The sequence below is a fragment of the Eublepharis macularius genome, chromosome 1 (genome assembly GCF_028583425.1).
Source record: "Eublepharis macularius isolate TG4126 chromosome 1, MPM_Emac_v1.0, whole genome shotgun sequence".
NCBI lineage: Eukaryota > Metazoa > Chordata > Lepidosauria > Squamata > Eublepharidae > Eublepharis > Eublepharis macularius.
In genome coordinates, this window is record NC_072790.1 from 252,214,190 (window position 1) to 252,232,683 (window position 18,494).

The 18,494-nt window shown below is 49.8% G+C and overlaps 1 protein-coding gene across 1 annotated transcript in view; it reads right to left on the bottom strand.

The window, feature by feature from the left end:
• The window catches only part of SEMA6C (semaphorin 6C), a 55,753-nt gene that overhangs the window by 13,043 nt on the left and 24,216 nt on the right, over positions 1–18,494 (bottom strand). Inside the window, exons 13-16 of the mRNA XM_054998429.1 lie at positions 12,899–13,036; positions 8,605–8,682; positions 7,971–8,026; positions 5,724–5,774 (exon numbers count right to left, since the gene is read on the bottom strand). Of these exons, the coding sequence (XP_054854404.1) occupies positions 5,724–5,774; positions 7,971–8,026; positions 8,605–8,682; positions 12,899–13,036 (323 nt within the window). The remainder of the gene's footprint in view (positions 1–5,723; positions 5,775–7,970; positions 8,027–8,604; positions 8,683–12,898; positions 13,037–18,494) is intronic.

Sequence of the window (18,494 nt, forward strand, 5' to 3'; positions counted from 1 at the left end):
GTAGAGATGCACCAGAGGAACAAGAGGTCTGTGGGGTTTCTTTGCTCCCGGGGGGAGCCTAGGAGCCTAGGAGGGCTGGACAGGAAGATGATTTTAGGGCCAGGGCACGGATGTTGAAAATGGGAAGCCAGGCAGAGACCCAAATCCCTTTGGGTCAATTCAGGGCCTGGGCCACGGACCGCCTCTGCAAATATGCACTCTGGTGCATTTGCTGTTGCGCCTTATTTCTGTAGGAGAGGGCAAACAGCTGTTCCTCTGCCAGCAGATTCACCAGCTCCACTTCAGCCGGGCTCAGCGTCCAATGGGGCAGCAGCATTTCCGGGCAGGATGCTGGAGGTGGCCAGCAGGGTCTAGGCCTGCTCCTTCCACGGCCCGCAGAGAGACACTGGCTGCCATCTGAGCGCTATTTCCCGCTCATGCCAGGCGAGCTCCCATCGCAGCCGCTTCCTACGGCTTGCTGTGTGCACACAAGTGCCTGAATAATGTGCATGACGCCCAACCCTCCTGACCCACTCTACTCCTAAGAGCACTTTCTCTGCCGGTTTCTCCCACCTTCTTGCTTTCGTTTTTCTTTCCAGCCCTCCTCAGGCTCTGGAGGGGATGGCGTCCACCCTCACAGCGAGGCTTCAAAATGGGCCACTTTTTAAATCCCAGTTCCCCGGTGGGAAAAGAGAAGGCCTAGCCGAAGCCCCCCCCCCCCCCCGGCAGCCTAGAACGCGGAATGAATGCAGGGCAAATGTACAGACTGCTGAGGTGAGACCTGGGGCCGATTCTGCCCGTCTGGAGTAAATGCTTCCTTCCCTGTCTTTTTGCTCCCTGTTTAATATGCAAAGCTCTTGGCTGCTGTGCTACCCTCATCGTCCTGACGACAACCGTCCTCTGTCCCCCCCGCCCATCTCTCATCCGAAATGTATACATCTCCCTCCACACACACATTTTCTAATTTTAAATATAGACACAAAGTCCTCGCTTGGTGCAACTCACACACGCACACACGCACACACACGCACCTGCCTCCCACACAACCACATCTTCGAGAGACGCACGTATCTCGCCCGCCATGCACAGAAAAGGTGCCTACAGCGTCCTGCTCAAGGCAGAAGCCACCCACGGCCGGCCCCCCTCCCAAGAACACGCAGTGGAGAGAGAAGGGGGGGGGGCTGCTATCTCTACCGGTCCATGCATCCACATGCCAGGTCAACCGTTAGCATCTCAAACCCCACTTCCCATGCCGGGTTAGTGATTCCAGCACAGGCTGTTATTTTGTGGGTGCTGTACACACGGGTGCGTGTCAGACCAGCCGCCCAGCCCTTCTTACCCTGAGTGCTCACAGCCACGTGGAGGGTGGAGCGTGGGTCCCCAGCGCCCGGGGCCGGGTGGGCATCAAGAGCCATGCTAGCAGAGGGAGACCCCGTGAGTGCCTCCGAGAGGGACACGGCGGCAGTGGTGGCCGTCTGCATCTCGCCTGCGTTGCCGGTGACAAACACAACATCAGCAGAAAATTGGGAGGGGGAACAGATGTGGCTGCTTGGGGGAGTGGGGTGAGGACAACAATCAGAGGTCCAGCCTCACTGGTGAGAGGGGCAGCAGAGAATAGCAGAGCAAAGCCCCCCACTGCCAGCGGTTTCTTGAGAATACATAGAAATTGGGCACAAGAATGCCAAGGCAGTGGGTCAAGCCCACCATTCAGGGCTCCCCAGTGGATGACCCAACAGGAGGCCAGAGGGAAGACTGAGAGCGGAACTACAAGTGGCAAAAGGCACAGGTTGGACACTAGTCAGCTTCCCTCAAGTTTGGATGGGAAATGTAGGCGTCCTGGTCTTGCAGCTTGGCTCTCCGGCTGCTGTCCAATGGACTTTCCAATTGTCACTTGTCCAACATTCCGCCAAGCTGCCTACATTTCCCATCAAAACTTGAGGGAAGCTGGCAAGTGTCCAACCTGTGCCTTTTGTCACTTGTACTTCCGCTCTGAGATTCTTGACACAAAGAATCCCTTCTAGTAACATCACCCGTTTTCCCTTCAGTGGACCCTACTGGGGCCTGATTTCAGTGGCAATAAAGTTGAGGTCTGTTTCAAGTCTTGGGGGACCTTGGGCAGAGAGAGTTCCCAGGTCCCCCTCCCATTCTCTGCCCACCCCCAGCCCCCCTGCTGCTGCCCTCCTTCCCTCCCACCCAGCTGCATGCCCATCACAAACTTTTGTGCCCTTCCCTTGCCTGTTCACCCGCCCACCCAGCACCCCGGCTCCCAGCTGCTTGCAGCCCTAACCCTGATGGCCCCCGTCAGTGTGTGCAGCAGGGAGCATGGGCGGTGGGGCACTGGCACGTGAATGTGCAGGGGGCATTGGCAGCAGGACCCCTCCTGCAGGGCAGAGTTGCCTCTCCTGGAGATCTAAGGGCAGTGCCCAGGGAGGCGAAGGATGTCAGCAGGGTATAAAACCACAGGCTCTGCCCTCCAAAGCAGCTGTTTTCTCCAGGGCAAATTATGCCAGTTGTCTGAAGATCAGTTTTGCCCCCCCCCGCCACCTGGAGGTTGGCAACCCTGCTGCAGGGTGTGCTGCCACCAGCCCTCCCCTCCTCTATGGGATTTTGCATTGGCACAGTGTTGCTCTTAAACGAGGGGGGCCACGCATGCAAAGCAGTCACTGTGCCGTCTAGCTGCTGGGCCGGAGCGGCCTCCCAGTGTAAAGGAGACACTGTGTGAGTGTGAACCTCTACGGGAGAGCATCTTTGCCGTGTCAGTTTGCAGAGGTGCAACAAAAACCCAACGGCATTATGAGAAATGGGCCCTTTGCGATCTAAGGTAGACGCCGAGGACCCCAGATCCGGGACTGACACTCACACGCCCGCCAAGTGACATTCTCTAAAAGGGAAATGCGAAGGAAAGACCAGCCGTGTTCCATATGCCCCGGCAGAGCGAGCAAGACCCATGCCGGGCCGGTGGCATCGCCCGCACCCCTTGCGGCAACCAGGCTGGGCTCAGGTTGCTTGCGTGTCAGCCGGCCCTCAGAGCGCCTTGGCTCGGCCAGCTCAGTCCCCTAATGAATCCCAGACGCTTCCGAGCGGTCTCCCCTTTCTCAGCTCTACAGCGGGAGCAGGAAGCGGCAGGACTCGCTGCCAAGGTTTGCAAGGCGAGGGGCCAGGAAGTAGGGGGAGGCCTGGCGCTCCAGCTGCCTGGCCCCCTTTCACCCACAGCTGACCCCACCGCTTTACGCAGGAGGCCTAAGAGAGCAAAGCGAGATCCTGGGGGCATTTGAGGGGGCAAGACTGGCACCAGGCCGCTGGGGGGCTCAGGCGGTGTCTGGATCACCCGGCCAGGCAACTTGGCCTCCTTTGGCCCCCAAAGACATTCAGGCTCCAAAACTGTGAATCAGGAGTTGCTAACAGGACGTGGCAGCCTCTCTCCACCCACCGCCTTCTCTTCCATTAACTCACAGATCCTCCCCTGCTGGGTAATTAATGGAGTCGCCTTGGTTTTAATTTCTTTCCCCACATCTGATTGGCTCTGCGTTTCTTTTTTTTTGGAGGGGGGGCAGACAAACCAGGCCTCCTGCAGGCGGCTGATTGCATGCGTGCTGACCCCCCACCCCCCACCCCCAGCCCAGTCATGCTTTTCCATCTGTAACTGGAGAAGGAGGTGGGGGTGGCTCAGGACTTGGGGGGGGGGTTCTTCTATCCACTGGAACAGAAAAGGAGGTGTGTTGTGGTGTATTAGGCAGTGTTGTGCGTTGAGTTGTGTGTTGTGGTGTCTGTTGTGGTGTATTAGGCAGTGGAGTGGTTGAAGCGTTGTATCAGACTAGCATCTGGAAGGCTCGGGTTTGAACCCACTCTCTCCGTGAAAGCTTGCTGGGTGACCCCGGGCCAATCACACCTTCTCAGGGCCGAACTAGAAGAGACGGAGTCCCTGAGTCCTGGGAGGCAGCAATGAATCCCCGCTGGGGACCTCCTTTTAAGAGCATCATGAGCACCTGATTGGAGTTAGGACCACCTCAGCGCAGAAGGGGCAGGGCCTCTTGCCTCCCCTCCATGCTGTTTTTCCAACTCAGAAATGTGCCAGAGGGACATTATTTGCCCATCCTCCCTCCTGGTGCCATTTCAGGTCAGAAAAAAATCATGGGAGAGAGGTAGGAGCCCTGCCTCCTTCCCTTGTGCTCCCAACCAGAATCAGGTCTCCCATGCCAGCTTGGTGTAATGGTTAAGAGCGGCAGGACTGTAATCTGGAGAGCCAGGTTTGATTCCCCACTCCTCTGCTTGAAGCCAGCAGTGACTTTGGGTCAGTCACAGCTCTCTCAGAGCTCTCTCAGCCCCACCCACCTCACAGGGTGATTGTTGTGAGGACAATAACAACACACTTCATAAACCGCTCTGAGTGAGCATTAAGTTGTCCTGAAGGGTGGTATAGAAATCAAATGTTGTTATTATTAATATTCTCGAGTGGGAATGCACTACTACAAAACGGCAGCGCATCCCTGGGGGTAGAATTGGGGACGTCAACTTGTCTTGTCTGGACCTCTGCCTATCCTACCTCACAGGGTTGTTGTAAGGATAAAGCGGAGGAGAGGACAATGAAGTAAGTCGCTTTGGATCCCCTTAGAGAAAAAGGCGGGTATAAATTAAGTTAAATAAATAAAAATAAATAGAAGTCCTAGTCCAGATCAAGAAAGTCACCTCCTCAGTGCTTTGCCAGAGGCCCTGGTTTCTGAAGAAGGGCTAGCCGTTCAAACATATATCCCTGTTTCTACATCCTTATGCCCTATTTAACATGTGAAATGTCGTATCAGTGGCCGATGGCAAATGGCTTGTGCTTGTCTTTTGTCCTTTTCTGTCTGGGCCAAGGTTGGCCTTGAGGGCGAGAGAGAGAGATTTTGATTCGTGAAGTCCCCCCTCTCTTAAAAAACAGGAAGGGATGTGAAGGGCACATGTAGCCATTGTTACAGAATCTCACTTTGGGGTGCGGGTGGGTGTTCTCCATCCCCTTACAAAAGTTGGTGAGTCAGGGGTGATGGTGAGATGAAAGGGGAAATGGTGTGAAAAAGAGGTGATGGTAGCGGTTAGTTGTCCTTCAAGATGCCGTTAGTTTTGATATGGAATCTGTGGGAAACCTGAAGAGCGACACCATTCCTCTACCTCCAACGTGGAGGCAGAGATCTCCGTTTCACGTTCCCTTTGGCATTCCAGGAATTTTTTTCTCTCACTTAAACTGGTGAACTTTTGTGGACTGAACCAATCTTGATAGGTCTATTCTTGGTTGGTGGCAATGTTTGGACCGGGAGGCCTGAACAACAGTGGGCCAGTTACCATGGTAACACGCAAGGCCTTGCACTATTTATCCGCAACCCACATTACATAAGAGACCTATCCAGTACCCAGTAGCATTCAGGATTAACTACTAGAACTCGATAGGATCCTCCAATTCGTACCCCCCCCCAAAGCCAACATGGCACCCCAATACAGAGAATCTAATCAGGCCGCTCCATCATTGCACCTCCATGTTAGAGCCCAATACAAACTCCCATAATGGGTTGAGCCAACATGGCAGCCGTTGAGAAAGCGCTCGAGACTCTGACATTCGAGCAGGAATCTGAGGGCTGTTCAAAGCTGACTTCTGCTGCCCTTGTAGAGCAGAAAAGGAGGCACGTCTCGATCCAAAGCGGGATGGTGGAGGGAGGCGGGTTGGGAAGGAAGGCCTTGAGAAGGATGGAGGGAAAGAAGTAGATGGTACTGACCATACGCAGAGTCACTGGTGCCGTCGTGGTCCCCAGTTGCCGTTACCACATCTAAGGAGGAAAGGCGGAGAAACAAAGGGTGGGAAGTCAATTGGACCAAGCGGAGGGGGAGCCAGGAGCCAACACTTGGCAGCAGAATTTGGGTGCAGCAGGGAAGGGGGGGAAGCCATTAGGCAGTGGGAATTTCTTTGGCCAGCGTCAGGAGGGATCCCACGGACAAGGTTACAAAGTCAAGGGAGCGACAAGAGAAGCACCTTTATGAAGAACTGGGAACCCCAAATCCACAGCGGCTTCATTTGACTCCCTGATCCTATGAGCCTTGAAGGATCCAGGTACCCTGAAGAACTGACTGGAAACATCCTCAGGCGGGGAAACACGTTAACCCATTTTCCTTGAGGATGGACAGCCTAAAGGAAATACTTCTTTACAAAACGACTGATTAAAATATGGAATTCACTGCCAGAGGATGTAATGGTGGCCATAAACATAGATGGCTTTAAAAAGGTATTTGCAGATTCAGGGTCTACATAAGGCTACTACCTTGGTGACCAGAGAGAGCCTCCACAATCAGAGGCAGTCAACCTCTGTATCCTAGTGCCACGAGGCAACTGCAGGGGAAGTCCTTCTCCTCTATGCCCTGTTGTTGGCCCTCCACAGTGAGAGAGGATCTAGATTAGAAGGGCTGCTGGTCTGATTCAACAGGGGCCATTGTATGTTCTTATGACCACTCCTGTGCTATTTGCTAACACCGTTTCCTTACTCCTGGTTATTCAGGGGCTCTTTAAACTGAACACATCAAGGGACTCTTTTTAACTCATTCAGTTCACGTGGGAACGGATCGGAGAGGGAAATTAATCAAGGAGTTGTCCCAGGATACTTGGTAATATGGACATAGTCATTCTAGCCAGCGCTCCTGTTCAGATCGGAAAATGGACTCAGTCTCACTCTACACAAGACGCCTCAACGCATGTTCATCAAGGGTAGGGAGATGCAACGTTAGCCAGGAAGCGTAGTTTAAAAAGACAGAGCCCACGGAGATCACTCCTCAGATGGCTTGTTAATTTCATCTTTGCCTCCCAGAAGGCTCTGTCAGTTTCACCTCTCCAGTCTAAAGCTGTGTGGGATGACAACCAGAGGGCAGTGAGGAATGGAAATGGGCTGGAGCTGCCTTCCAGAGCCGGGCTTGGACCTGGAGAGGTTATCATGGGCTGAAATTTCCCTTCTGGCCTTTCACAGCCCCTTCACTCAGCTCCAGTGTATAGCAAAGCCTTTGCCCTGCCACTGGCCCTGTCTTTTTAAATTACCCTTCCTGGCTAACATTGTATCTTCCCACATGTGTTCTTCATGTGACAGATGTCTTGTGTAGAGAGACTCGTAGTAAGAGATCCCTAGAGGACTTTGGAGAATACACACAGCCATGAGATTAACCAGGGGCCAGACATTTTATTTTGGCCTAGCCTGCCTTGCAGGGTTGCTGTGAAGTAAAAAGGAAGAGGGGAGGGCCATGCACACCGCTCTGAGCTCCTTGAAAACATTCCCTACACAGATTTCCGCTCTGACTGTGGCATTTCTCTGTCATGGACTAATATGATTTCCTTCACATCTATCGGCAGAACTGCTCTGAACGTGTGTCTGCTACCAAACCCAGCAACTGGTGCCTCCTTTTCCACTGTGCGGTAACAGTTCCAACTAGTCTTGTGACATTGCAATGGTCCAGATCTCCTGGCCACACACCGCAGCCTCATTGGCGGGTTGGGAAATGTGGAACTTCATGACACAAGGTAAGTAGTAAAGGCAGAGGAGGGGGAATGAGTCGTTATCGTTATTATTGTGATGGAGAAAGCACACCGAAGAGGCTTGGAGACAACCGACCGTCTGGCCTCGCCGCAGGAACTGGGACCGGATGGGAATTCAATCAACCCCTGCCTAACCTCCCTGGCAGAAAAACGAAACGACATCCCGTCTTCCCCGCATCGTCTTCGTCCCACTCCTCAGCTTGCAGACAAAGTGTAATGCTTCCTCCACAGCAGCTCTTCACACACTTGTCAGTTAGCAGCCGGTGTGGGGGGGGTGGGCAGGAAAGGGCAGCACAGATCTGCCTTTGTTCGGCTCAGAAAGAAGAGTTTTATTGCAGAATGGGGACAGCGCGCCACCTCCGTTCACCTTGCGAAAGGGCAAAAAACCGGCTTCCTGGTCAGAGCAGCTGCAAACGGGGGTGGGGGTGGGCTCTCTCCCGCCGCCACTCACCTTGGCAGTTCCCCACGTACTTAGCCGCATTTTCAACGTCATGTTCAAATCCACTTCTGCAGAGAAATCAGGGAAAGGGGCAGGGAAGAAGAAAGCTCATTAAAACCAGCTTGCCAGCTTGATTAAACCCTTGCTAATTAATCAGTTGGCTGGTGCCCAAGAAACAAGAGACGTTAAAGAAATATCTAACGTTGGGCCCAGGAAGAGCCGCCGAATTCTCTCCCTGCCCCTGCCGGGTGGCTCAAGAGAACGCGGAGAGTGATGGATTGCGTGGTGGCGGCGGGCTGTCAGGGGGAAGTCTCCGCTTCAGGCAGCAAAGGGCATGCGGCTGTTTGCTGTCTAGCGGGGAGGATGAGATGGCAAAAAATGGGAGGGAAGGATTGATGCCCCAGGGGGGGAAAGACACCCCTCTCTCTTGCCACAATAGCTAAGCTCCACAGACGGCCTAACGCTTATTTGTTTTTTTACAGCAGCAACATTTCTAGCTCTTGTGAGAATTTAGGAATGTTGATGCTTTACAACCAGTTGGGGCTTTTGCTTTCTAGGGGACGAGGGTGGTCCTGGTGGGATTTGTGCGGGGAAATGGAAAGCAGACGGAAGGACAACCTTCGCATTCCCAGGGGTTCCAGCTCACCTGATTTCGTTGCTGAAAGGGACACAAGCTCCGGTGCGCAGCCAGACGCAATAGGGGTCGCGGGAAGCCAGGCAGCGCCTGCAAGGGACAGGGAAGCAGCTTGTGTTTGGGGACAAAAAGGGGTTCGTGCTGAGATCGGCTCTCGTCCTCGTTCAGACTATGTGGATTTCAGGGGGGAGCATCCCATCAGGCGACCCACCCACCCAGTTTCACAGATGAAAAGACGGGCATGCTTACAATCTCCATAGTCTCACTGCCTGGCAAATGGCTGTAGGGCCCACCCGTTCGGCATCCCTTTATTCTGCCCTCTACCCATTGAAAAGCCAAGATGGGTGTTGATGCGTGTTCCATACAGGACACACATTACACCAACCCTACCGCAGCTTCACTGGCTCCCCGTGGAATTCCGGATCCGTTTCAAGGTGTTGGTTTTAACCTTTAAAGCCCTAAACGGATTGGGACCAGCATACCTGTGGGAACGTCTCTCCCTGTATGTGCCCCAGAGAGCGCTTCGTTCAGCGGGTAAGAACTTACTGGTGATCCCTAGCCCTAGGGAGGCTCGTTTGGCCTTGACCAGGGCCAGGGCCTTTTCAGTCCTGGCCCCAAACTGGTGGAACTCTCTGTCTGAGGACACTCGGGCCTGCCAGGATCTTGTATCATTTCGGCGGGCCTGCAAGACAGAGATGTTCCACCAGGCCTACGGCTGAGGCCAGCATCAGGACCAGCATTGAGCCTCCCACCGGTCTCCGGTATTCGAGTACAGCTCGTGCGTCTGTCTGTCTCCTCTCTGTATGCTGGGGGCAGGAATGTGTAGCCAACTATATCAGGTTTTTGTATAGATATGATTTTAATTGCTGGATTTTATTGTAGAATCTGCTATGTAATTGTATTTTATGACTGTTGTACCCTGTCCTGAGCCCACTTGTGGGGAGGGTGGGTTAAACACCGACTAAACTAAACTAAACTAAACTAAACTAAACTAAACTAAACTAAACTAAACTAAACTAAACTAAACTAAACTAAACTAAACTAAACTAAACTAAACTAAACTAAACTAAACTAAGAGAGTGCTTGTTCTTTCAGTTAAAGGGAGGCACGCTGATCCACACCAACTTTTAACAAAGCCCCTCCTAAAGGACAGAAACAAGGAGAAGACCCAGGAAAACAGAGACGGGTGGAGCACGGGGCATCATTTGCCTCCTGAAGTGGGCAAGGTAGGGTTGCGAGCCCCAGTTTGGAAAATTCCTGGAGATTTTGGGGGTAAATCCTAGAGAGAGCAGGGTTTGCGGAAGGGAGGGACCTCTTCAGAGTAGAATACCATAGAGTCCACCCTCCAAAGCAGCCATTTTCTCCAGTTTCTGTTCCATGCATCTGATGAAGAGAACTGTGATTCTCGAAAGCTTCTGCTACAATAAAATTGGTTAGTCTTAAAGGTGCTACTGGTCTCTTTTTGATTTTGCTACTACAGACTAACACGGCTAACTCCTCTGGATTTTCTCCAGGGAAATTGATCTCTAGGACCCGGAGATCAGTTGTAATTCCAAGAGATCTCTCCAGCCACCACCTGGAGGCTGGCAACCCAGCCAGGCCAGACCGGACATCTCAGGAAACAGGCAGAACTCCTGAGACCTCGCCTACATCGCCTGCCTGCCAGTCAGAAGAGTTCACTTGAAATTCACGGGCCTGAAGCAGGAAGCAAGACACGTGCCACCTTCGTTCGGGTTCTCGAGCCTGTTTTCAGCGCTGTTGGGAACAGAGTTGCCAGCCTCCAGGTGGAGCCTGGAGTTCTCCCTGAATTACGACTCGTCTCCAGAGATCAATTCTCCTGGCTCTATGGCATCACATCCTACTGAGCGTCTTCCTTTCCCCAAAGTCATTTATACTCCACCTTTCTCCCCAACGGAGACCCAAAGTGGCTCCCGAAATTCTTCCCTTCTCAATTTAATCCTCACAATAGCCCTATAAGGTAGGCTAGGCAGAGTGTGTGTGACTGGTCCAAAGTTACTCAACAAGCTTCCACGGTGGCAGAGTGGGGGATTCGAACCTGGGTCTTCCAGATGCTAGCTAACCACTAGGCCAGGGTAGTTTTGCCATGCTCTTTCTTTGCTGCTGTAGCATAAAGGTTAAGTAGCTGGACTGCTAATGAGCACTCTGCTGGTTCGAATCCCTCCACTGCCATGAGCTCAGCAGGTGGCCTTGCACAAGCCTCTCCTCCCAGCCCCTCAGCTATTTTGAGAGGATAATAGTAACACTGACTTTGTTCACTGCGCTGAGTGGCGCACCGGAAGAGTGGTACATAAGCGCAATTATCAGTGTGGAGAAAAGAGATCAACCTCCACCACTCACAATGATCTTCCTCAAACCTTCTTTGCTGCAAAATTTGGGGGAAGACTTGGACGGCTACTGTTTGGATTGGGGAGCTCATGTTTCCCCACCTGCATGGCAGCTATTTTCCCTCACGTTGTCACTGTGGCAGCCATCTGACCCCCCCTCCCCCCCTCCGACATAGGCCTTTAAAAAAACAACAACCAGCAATTGAATAACATATTGATATGACATTAAAACAATAGGCATAAACAGGCTCTCTGAACTACAAGCTTTTATTTTAATAAGTTAGCTCCTTTTGTTGCAGAGATATAAGGGGAAAGGCATCTCTCCGCAGTGGAAGGGGCTACAGACTTACTTTCTTAAAAAAAGAAAGCTGAGAATTCAGGGAGCAGGTTACACCTTCTTGTTATAACTTTGTATTAATAAAATATTCAACTGTCTATTTTTTTTCCAAAAATGGAATTGAAAAAGCCCCAGTGGCCTGGGGGGGGGGGTGGCTTGGTCCACTGCTAAGGGACCAAGGCAGGAAAACTGTGAGAAACCTGCCATGTGGAAACCCCGTTTCCTCTGTGCTGTTTCAGCAGCTGCACCAGCAATGGGGAAAACGCACAAACCTGCCCCATGACGTTTGGAAATCGCCCCAGAAATCCTCATTTTACTCAAGCTAAAATACCCTGCTCTCCCCACCCCGCAGCCCAAACCTCTGGGAATAAATCCAGACATTCATTCAAGCTAAGACCCTGGGTCTCAACGCGTTGCCATCTCCTCTGCCTGTTTCCCGCAGCCTGCACAAGCAGAATTCGAGCCCGTGTCACGGTGGGATTAGCAAAAGGCCTTGGGGGGCAGGAGACAGCAGTTTAATTGTCCGTTAAAGGAAACGGAAAGCTGAGGGGGGGAGGGTTGTGGACTATGTGGCATTTCCTGGAAACAGCCAGACGGTGGTGTTCAACACCTGTTCGTAGTAGGATGGGGGGACAGGTCAGATGGGGTGAAAGAGAAGCTAACAGCTGATTGGCGCTTGTACGCACCAGCCCCTTTTAAGGTCCTAATTGTAGGACATGTGTAAAGCCTATGTTAGAAAACTTGGCGACCGCTCTCGCCCTTAATCCCCCAGCGCATAAAAATACACACTGCTTGCATGTGCACACTCCCTGCCCTCATGAGACACAATCAGTGGACCAGTTCGTTCTTCACAGCTCAAATGCCCAAAGCCCGTAGCCGGGCCTGCGTGGTTCTTGGTGCAGGATTTCAATGCTCTCAGATTACCTGGAAAATCCATTGACTCTTGCAAGCAAAACTAGGATAATCCAGCAAATGTGGACACTGGAGAATTCACATTTTCTTGGAACAAAATTTCCTTTCCCATCAAGTGCCGTGTTCGACATATTTTGAATACTAATACTAATAACAACAACTGTGTGCTTACATATCGCTCTTCAAGATAGATTAGTGCCCCACTCAGAGAGGTGAACCAAGTCAGTATATTTTCTGCCCCACAATACAGCTGAGGAGCTGGGCTAAGAGGAGGGGCTGACCCAAGGCCACCTTCTGAGCTCATGGCAGGAGTTGAAGTCGAACCAGCAGTGTGCTGATTTGCAACCCAACCACTTATTCACTATGCTACTGCTGCTCTCTCTATACCACTCTTCTAGTCAGATGAGTGCCCTACTCGGAACAGTGAACAAAATCATTGTTATTATTATCTTCACAATACAGCTGGGGATCTGGGCTGAGAGGAGGGGCTGACTCACGGCCACCTGCTGAACTCATGGAAGGAGTAGGAGTCGAACCAGCAGAATGCTGAGTTGCAGCCCGACCACTTAACCACTATGCTACAGCAGCTTGCAAGTAGACTTTGTGTTTTAAACCACTCTAGAAGAGTGGCCTACGGCCCTCTTTTCTTCATAGATTCCTGAACTGGATTTCTCAAGAGACAGATGATCTTCCCATGCGTTGCTTCACTCACCTCCGGCAGGCTCCGTAGGTGGCGCAGCGGCTGAGCGGCACTCGTGCCACGCAGCTGGAGAAGGCCACATAGAGCGCGTGGTTGGCTTTGTCCAGCTCCAATCCCAAAATCCGACGATCTTCCTTTTTGACGTTACACCTGGAGGTGGGGCAGAGAAAATCAAATCAGCTTGTTCTGCGCTTCCAAGAGCACCCCTGTTAAGCCCGGGCCCTCTGCTTTGATTTGCCCTGGGCTCATACAGAGGAGGCAAGGTCCTTCTGCGAAATGCATGCTAAAAGCTTAGGTGGCCTCAGTTTGCCCCAGGGCTGTGCACGGAAAAGAAAGGGGGGATTTAACCCTTCAATATCAAATACAGTAACTGACAAGTCCCTGCTCTATTGTTTGCATTTTAAAGGCAAACACCCCGACCCCGCCCCTGACAAATCAACACTAGAAATAGTAACACTGGTTTGGCCTTTCTCTGATGTCAGTTTGTGGAACCGTTCTACAGAATCGGTCCCATGCAAAGCATGCTAAGGAACAGGGAAGCCCAAGAGACAGTTCAATCTCTTAGCATGAAAACACTCAAGAGTTCCTTGGGAGGAAGCCACAACAGGTGGAATTAGGTTTGTAGAGCGGTGGATTTATTTATTTAGAATTGCCAGAGAGCCCCCACCCCCGGCAGGTCACAATGTAAAACACAAACCAATTTTTTTAAAGCATAAGATCATTAAAATTAACAAACCATTAAAACCTCAGAAATCAAAACCCTACTTGCCGTGATTCAGATCTACACGGCAAAAAAAAAAAAGCAACGATAACAGGAAATGACACCAAAGAACAATGGAAAAAATATCCAGAGTTAAAAGTACTTGGAAAGTCAACGGAATACCAAACAACAATATTCTTGCTGGTGTGATAATATGTGTCTGCCCAGTCCCAGAAGATCTAGTTGACCCTATTACCCGTTCAATTGACTGTGTTTTGCTTTAATTTTTCTCTCCTCGATGGCGTTGGTGAGAACTGCTGAGAAAATTCTGCAGTCCTTAACCCTCTAATAAAGAGGTCAGGAATTGATTAAGGCATTTGTCACTCCTTCCGCTGACCGAGCTCAATCCCAGCCTCCGTGGCAAGGGTGCCACAGCTTGGCTTGGGTCCAACCGTGGTGCAGTCCCTAGCAGGCTATGCCAGGCCCCGCTGGGAGCGAGCCGAGCCCTTGTGGCCGGCCCCCTCCTTGTTCCCCCTCAAGGACCTCTTGAGAAGCAGCCCTATGAGAAGAGCAGTTTTTGAGTCCAGATAACTGAAGAAGGGATCTCTGACTTTTCAAAGATTATACCCTGAAAATCTTGTTGGTCCATAAGGTGCCGCTGGACTCAAATCCTGCTGTTCTACTGCAGACCAACACGACCAGCCACCTAAAACCCTGTCTGAAGGGTCCCTACGAAGAGAGGGGTGGCAGCACCTCTTGCCTGCTGTTACAGATTCCTGCAACGGAGCACCTAAGAATGAACCAGTTTGTGTTTTGGCTGGGAGGTGGAGGAAGTGAACAGCCAGCGGAGAGGGCAGGGGTGCAAGGTAGAGGCAGCCTTGCAGTTGGGGCGACAACCTCCTAATGGCGGCTGAAGATCTCTCGGAATTACAACGGATCTCCAGACTGCAGAGATCTGTTCCCCTGGAGAAAACGGTGGCTTTGTTTTTTTTTTTGAAAAAATTTTATTGGGTTAGGATCAATTATTTTCACATTACAATCAATTCTCCCATTTTCCAATTTCTAACCCCCTCCCTTTCCCCCCCTTTTTGTTGACTTCCAACAGTTTTCCAACCCTTTGTCCCTTTTCCCTTACTCCTTTTAAAGTCCTCTATCTAACAAATGTATATTCTCCCTCTATTCTAAGCAATACTTCTTTAACTATTTTTAAAACTCTGTACCCTAACTATGAGTCCTTATTTCCATATTGGACAAACAATTTATCCCATTTTTCATAATTCAGATTTCAAATTTTTCTATAGATCATAAACCATATAAATCATACATTCATATAAATCAAACAATTTGACTTATACTCTATGTGTTACATTCTATCTTCTTCTTTCTGTTTTAGTTATATTTAATTACATTAGTATTTATCGTTGGTACATGACACCAAAGAAGATTGCGCTAGGGAATTTGAACACTTCTAATAAATGCTGGAAATGCAGGAAGCATGAGGGCTCCCTCTATCATATGTGGTGGTCGTGTGAGGTAGCTAGGCAGTACTGGGGGGAAATAATAAGAGAAATGAGTGAAATTTTGCAATTTCAAGTAAATAAGAACCCAGAACTCCTGCTACTAAACTTGGGAATGGAGGGAATTCCAGCTCATCATAGGACGTTGATATTTTACATGACGGCAGCAGCTAGACTTTTGTACGCGCAAAAATGGAAAGTACAAGAAGTGCCAACTATTGAAGATTGGATTTACAAATTGCTGTATATGGCAGAAATGGATAAGATGACAAGAAAACTGAGAAATCTGGACTCAGGACAGTTTAACACAGACTGGGAGAAGCTGAAACAATATTTGGAGAAGAAATGGGAGGTGGGAGGAGAACTGTGGCAGTTTGAGAACTACTGAAGTATAATAAAATGTAGAGGGGGGTGACTTTACCGGGGGGGAGAAGAGATAAACGTGAATCTCTAAGCAGTTAGGTTAATAGATTGATATATATAGATTAACAAATAGAATATTGATAGAAAATAATTAACCATAAGGGTTAACTATAAGGACTGATTAACTAATAATATTTTCTTTCTGGTAAGATTTGTATAATGTACCAAACTGAATATGTTGACTTGAAGACATATATGAGTTAAGTTGATTGATTATATAATGACAGTAATATAGATCTACTATTGAAGGGGAATAAGAAAACGGTGGCTTTAGATGTTGATCGATCCAGAGGAGTCAGCCGTGTTAGTCTGTAGTAGCAAAATGGAAAAGAGTCCAGTAGCACCTTTAAGACTAACCAACTTTATTGTAGCATAAGCTTTCGAGAGCCACAGCTCTCTTCGTCAGATGCACATCTGACGAAGAGAGCTGTGATTCTCGAAAGTCTATGTTACAGTAAAGTTGGTTAGTCTTAAAGGTGCTACTGGACTCTTTTCCATTTTGGATGTTGTTGATATGCTGATATTCCTCCGCTCCCCAAACCCCGCCTTCTCCAGGCTCCACCCCCAAATCTCCAGGAATTTTCCAGCCTGTGGCGGGCAACCGTAGGGCAGGCAAGGCCACACGGGTGCACAGGTCTGCAGAAGCACAGAAAAATGCTGAATGTAATCGGTGGCGTAGCTGTCTGTGACACGCATGTTCATTCCTTCTGCGCCAACACTCGGGAAACCTGATCGGCCCGCTCTATCATGAGGCGAACTAAGGCAGGCACATCTGGCAGAAATTTTGAGGGGGTGGCAGACCACCTCTCTTCCCACCCGCTGTCCTGGAAGAAAAGGGGCTATTTTAATTCTGAATTTATATTTTCTATGTTTCAGGAATGACACCACAGCTCACACTGGGCCTTTTCTACCATGACCTCAACACGCACCCCTTCTGCTATTTGGTTTAATGTCTAGCCTGCTGAATAACTGTACCAAGCTTGCCGACTATTTTGCAATATCTGGTTGGTCTAAAGGTATTACTCAGCTGATGTTTCCGTTTGTCTTTATGCCAATGGATGGATGCTTTTTTCCCTAGTTCTTTCCATTGCAAAATCACTCTATTTATGCATTCATTAAAGTATTGGTATCCTACTTCTCCTCGTGCCTGAAAAAACAGAATAATCTCCTCCAGCTCGAGTTTCTTGCATGTTTACTTCCCATAGATGAAATAGCTTCTTGGCTCAATTGTTCTTGCTCCAGAGCAGAACACCTGCGGTCTTTGACGAGTGCAGGCTGAAAGTTTGTTTGGCTTTGGCCACAGTTCTTGACAATATGCAAAAAACCCAGAGGGCTATGAGCGCTCTCTGAACATTAATTTGTTGATCTCATTTAATTAGATGAGGGTATACCGACTGCTCAGGCAGACCGCTGTTCCAGGGAAGAGCCTGCACTGGCCATAAGAAAGGGTTGCCAACCTCCAGATGGGGCTTTCATTTCATTTCGTATCATTTATTGGACTTATATCCCGCCTTCCTCACAAGCAGGCTCAGTGTGGGTCACAACAACACTAAAATATACAATTCGTGCTTCATGTTGTCTAATGTCAGTTAGAAATGGGCACGAACCACACAAAAAAACAAACTATGAGGTTCGTGGTTCATGGATTTTCACGAATCAAGAACCACGAACTGGGGCAAGTTTACGAACTGGTTTGTGGTTTGTGGGGTTTAAATGCCCCTTTCCGGCTGCTTAGCAGCAGCAGGGAAAGAGGCATTTGACAGTTTAAAGGGCCCTTTCCTGCCTTGCAAGTGGCTGCAAGGGACCCCCCCTGCCGCCTGCCAGCTGATAGTTTAAAGGGACCTACCGCTTGCTAGCCGCAGGAAAAGTTTATATGACCATTTCCCTGGGGAAATGGCAATTTAAACTGCCCCTTTACGACTCAAACGAACCAGTAGACCAGTTCATGGAAGTTCATGGAAACGAGCTTCCACGAACCACTGGTTCGCGAACCACAAACTGGCCCGGTTTGTACATTTTTTTGGGTCGTCGTAATTTGATTCGTGCCCATCTCTAATGTCAGTCCTAGAATTGCTGATGTTCTGTTTCAGCATTTCTTCAACTCTGTATTGGATTCATATTCATGCTATATAGTAAAGAGTCCAGTAGTACCTTTAAGACTAACCAACTTTATTGTAGCCTAAGCTTTCGAGAACCACAGCTCTCTTCGTCAGCTCTCTTAGGCTACAATAAAGTTGGTTAGTCTTAAAGGTGCTACTGGACTCTACTCTTTTGCAACTACGACTAACACAGCCTAACTCTTTTGGATCTATTGCTAATGCTCTGTCTTTGTAAACTTGTGTTTATTTACCCTATGGCATTGTTTATGAAATGTCCTTGATACTGACTGAATCTCACATTGTGTAATCCGCCTTGAGTTTCAGTGAGAAAGGCGGACTATAAATGACATAAATAAAATAAATGAATATATCCCAGAATGACAACTGAACTCCAGGCCACAGAGAGCAGTTCCCCTGGAGAAAATGGCTGCTTTGGAGGGGGGACTCTGTGGCATTATACCCTGCTGATGCCCCTTCCCTCCCCAAACCACATCCTTCCCAGGCCCCACCCCCAAATCTCCAGTAATTTCCTCACCCAGAATTGGCAGCCCTAACAAGAACAAAAGAGGAGCCCTGCCGAGTCAGACCAGTGGTCCGTCTAATCCGGCACTGTTTTACATGGCGGTCAACCAGTTGCCCTTGAGAGCCAATAAACTGGCAGAGTTTGTTGCCCACAAATCTCTGGCCGAACCCTGCTTCTTGCTGGCTCTGGCAACTCTCTCATGAGCCACCCCTCTAAAGGAAGCTGCCTTTATCCAGAGCCTGGGTTTACCAAGATCAGTCTTGTCTCCTCTGAGTGGCAGCGGCTCTCGAGAATCTCAGGTACAGAGTTCTTTCATGCCAACCAATATCTGGCCCCTTTCACTGGA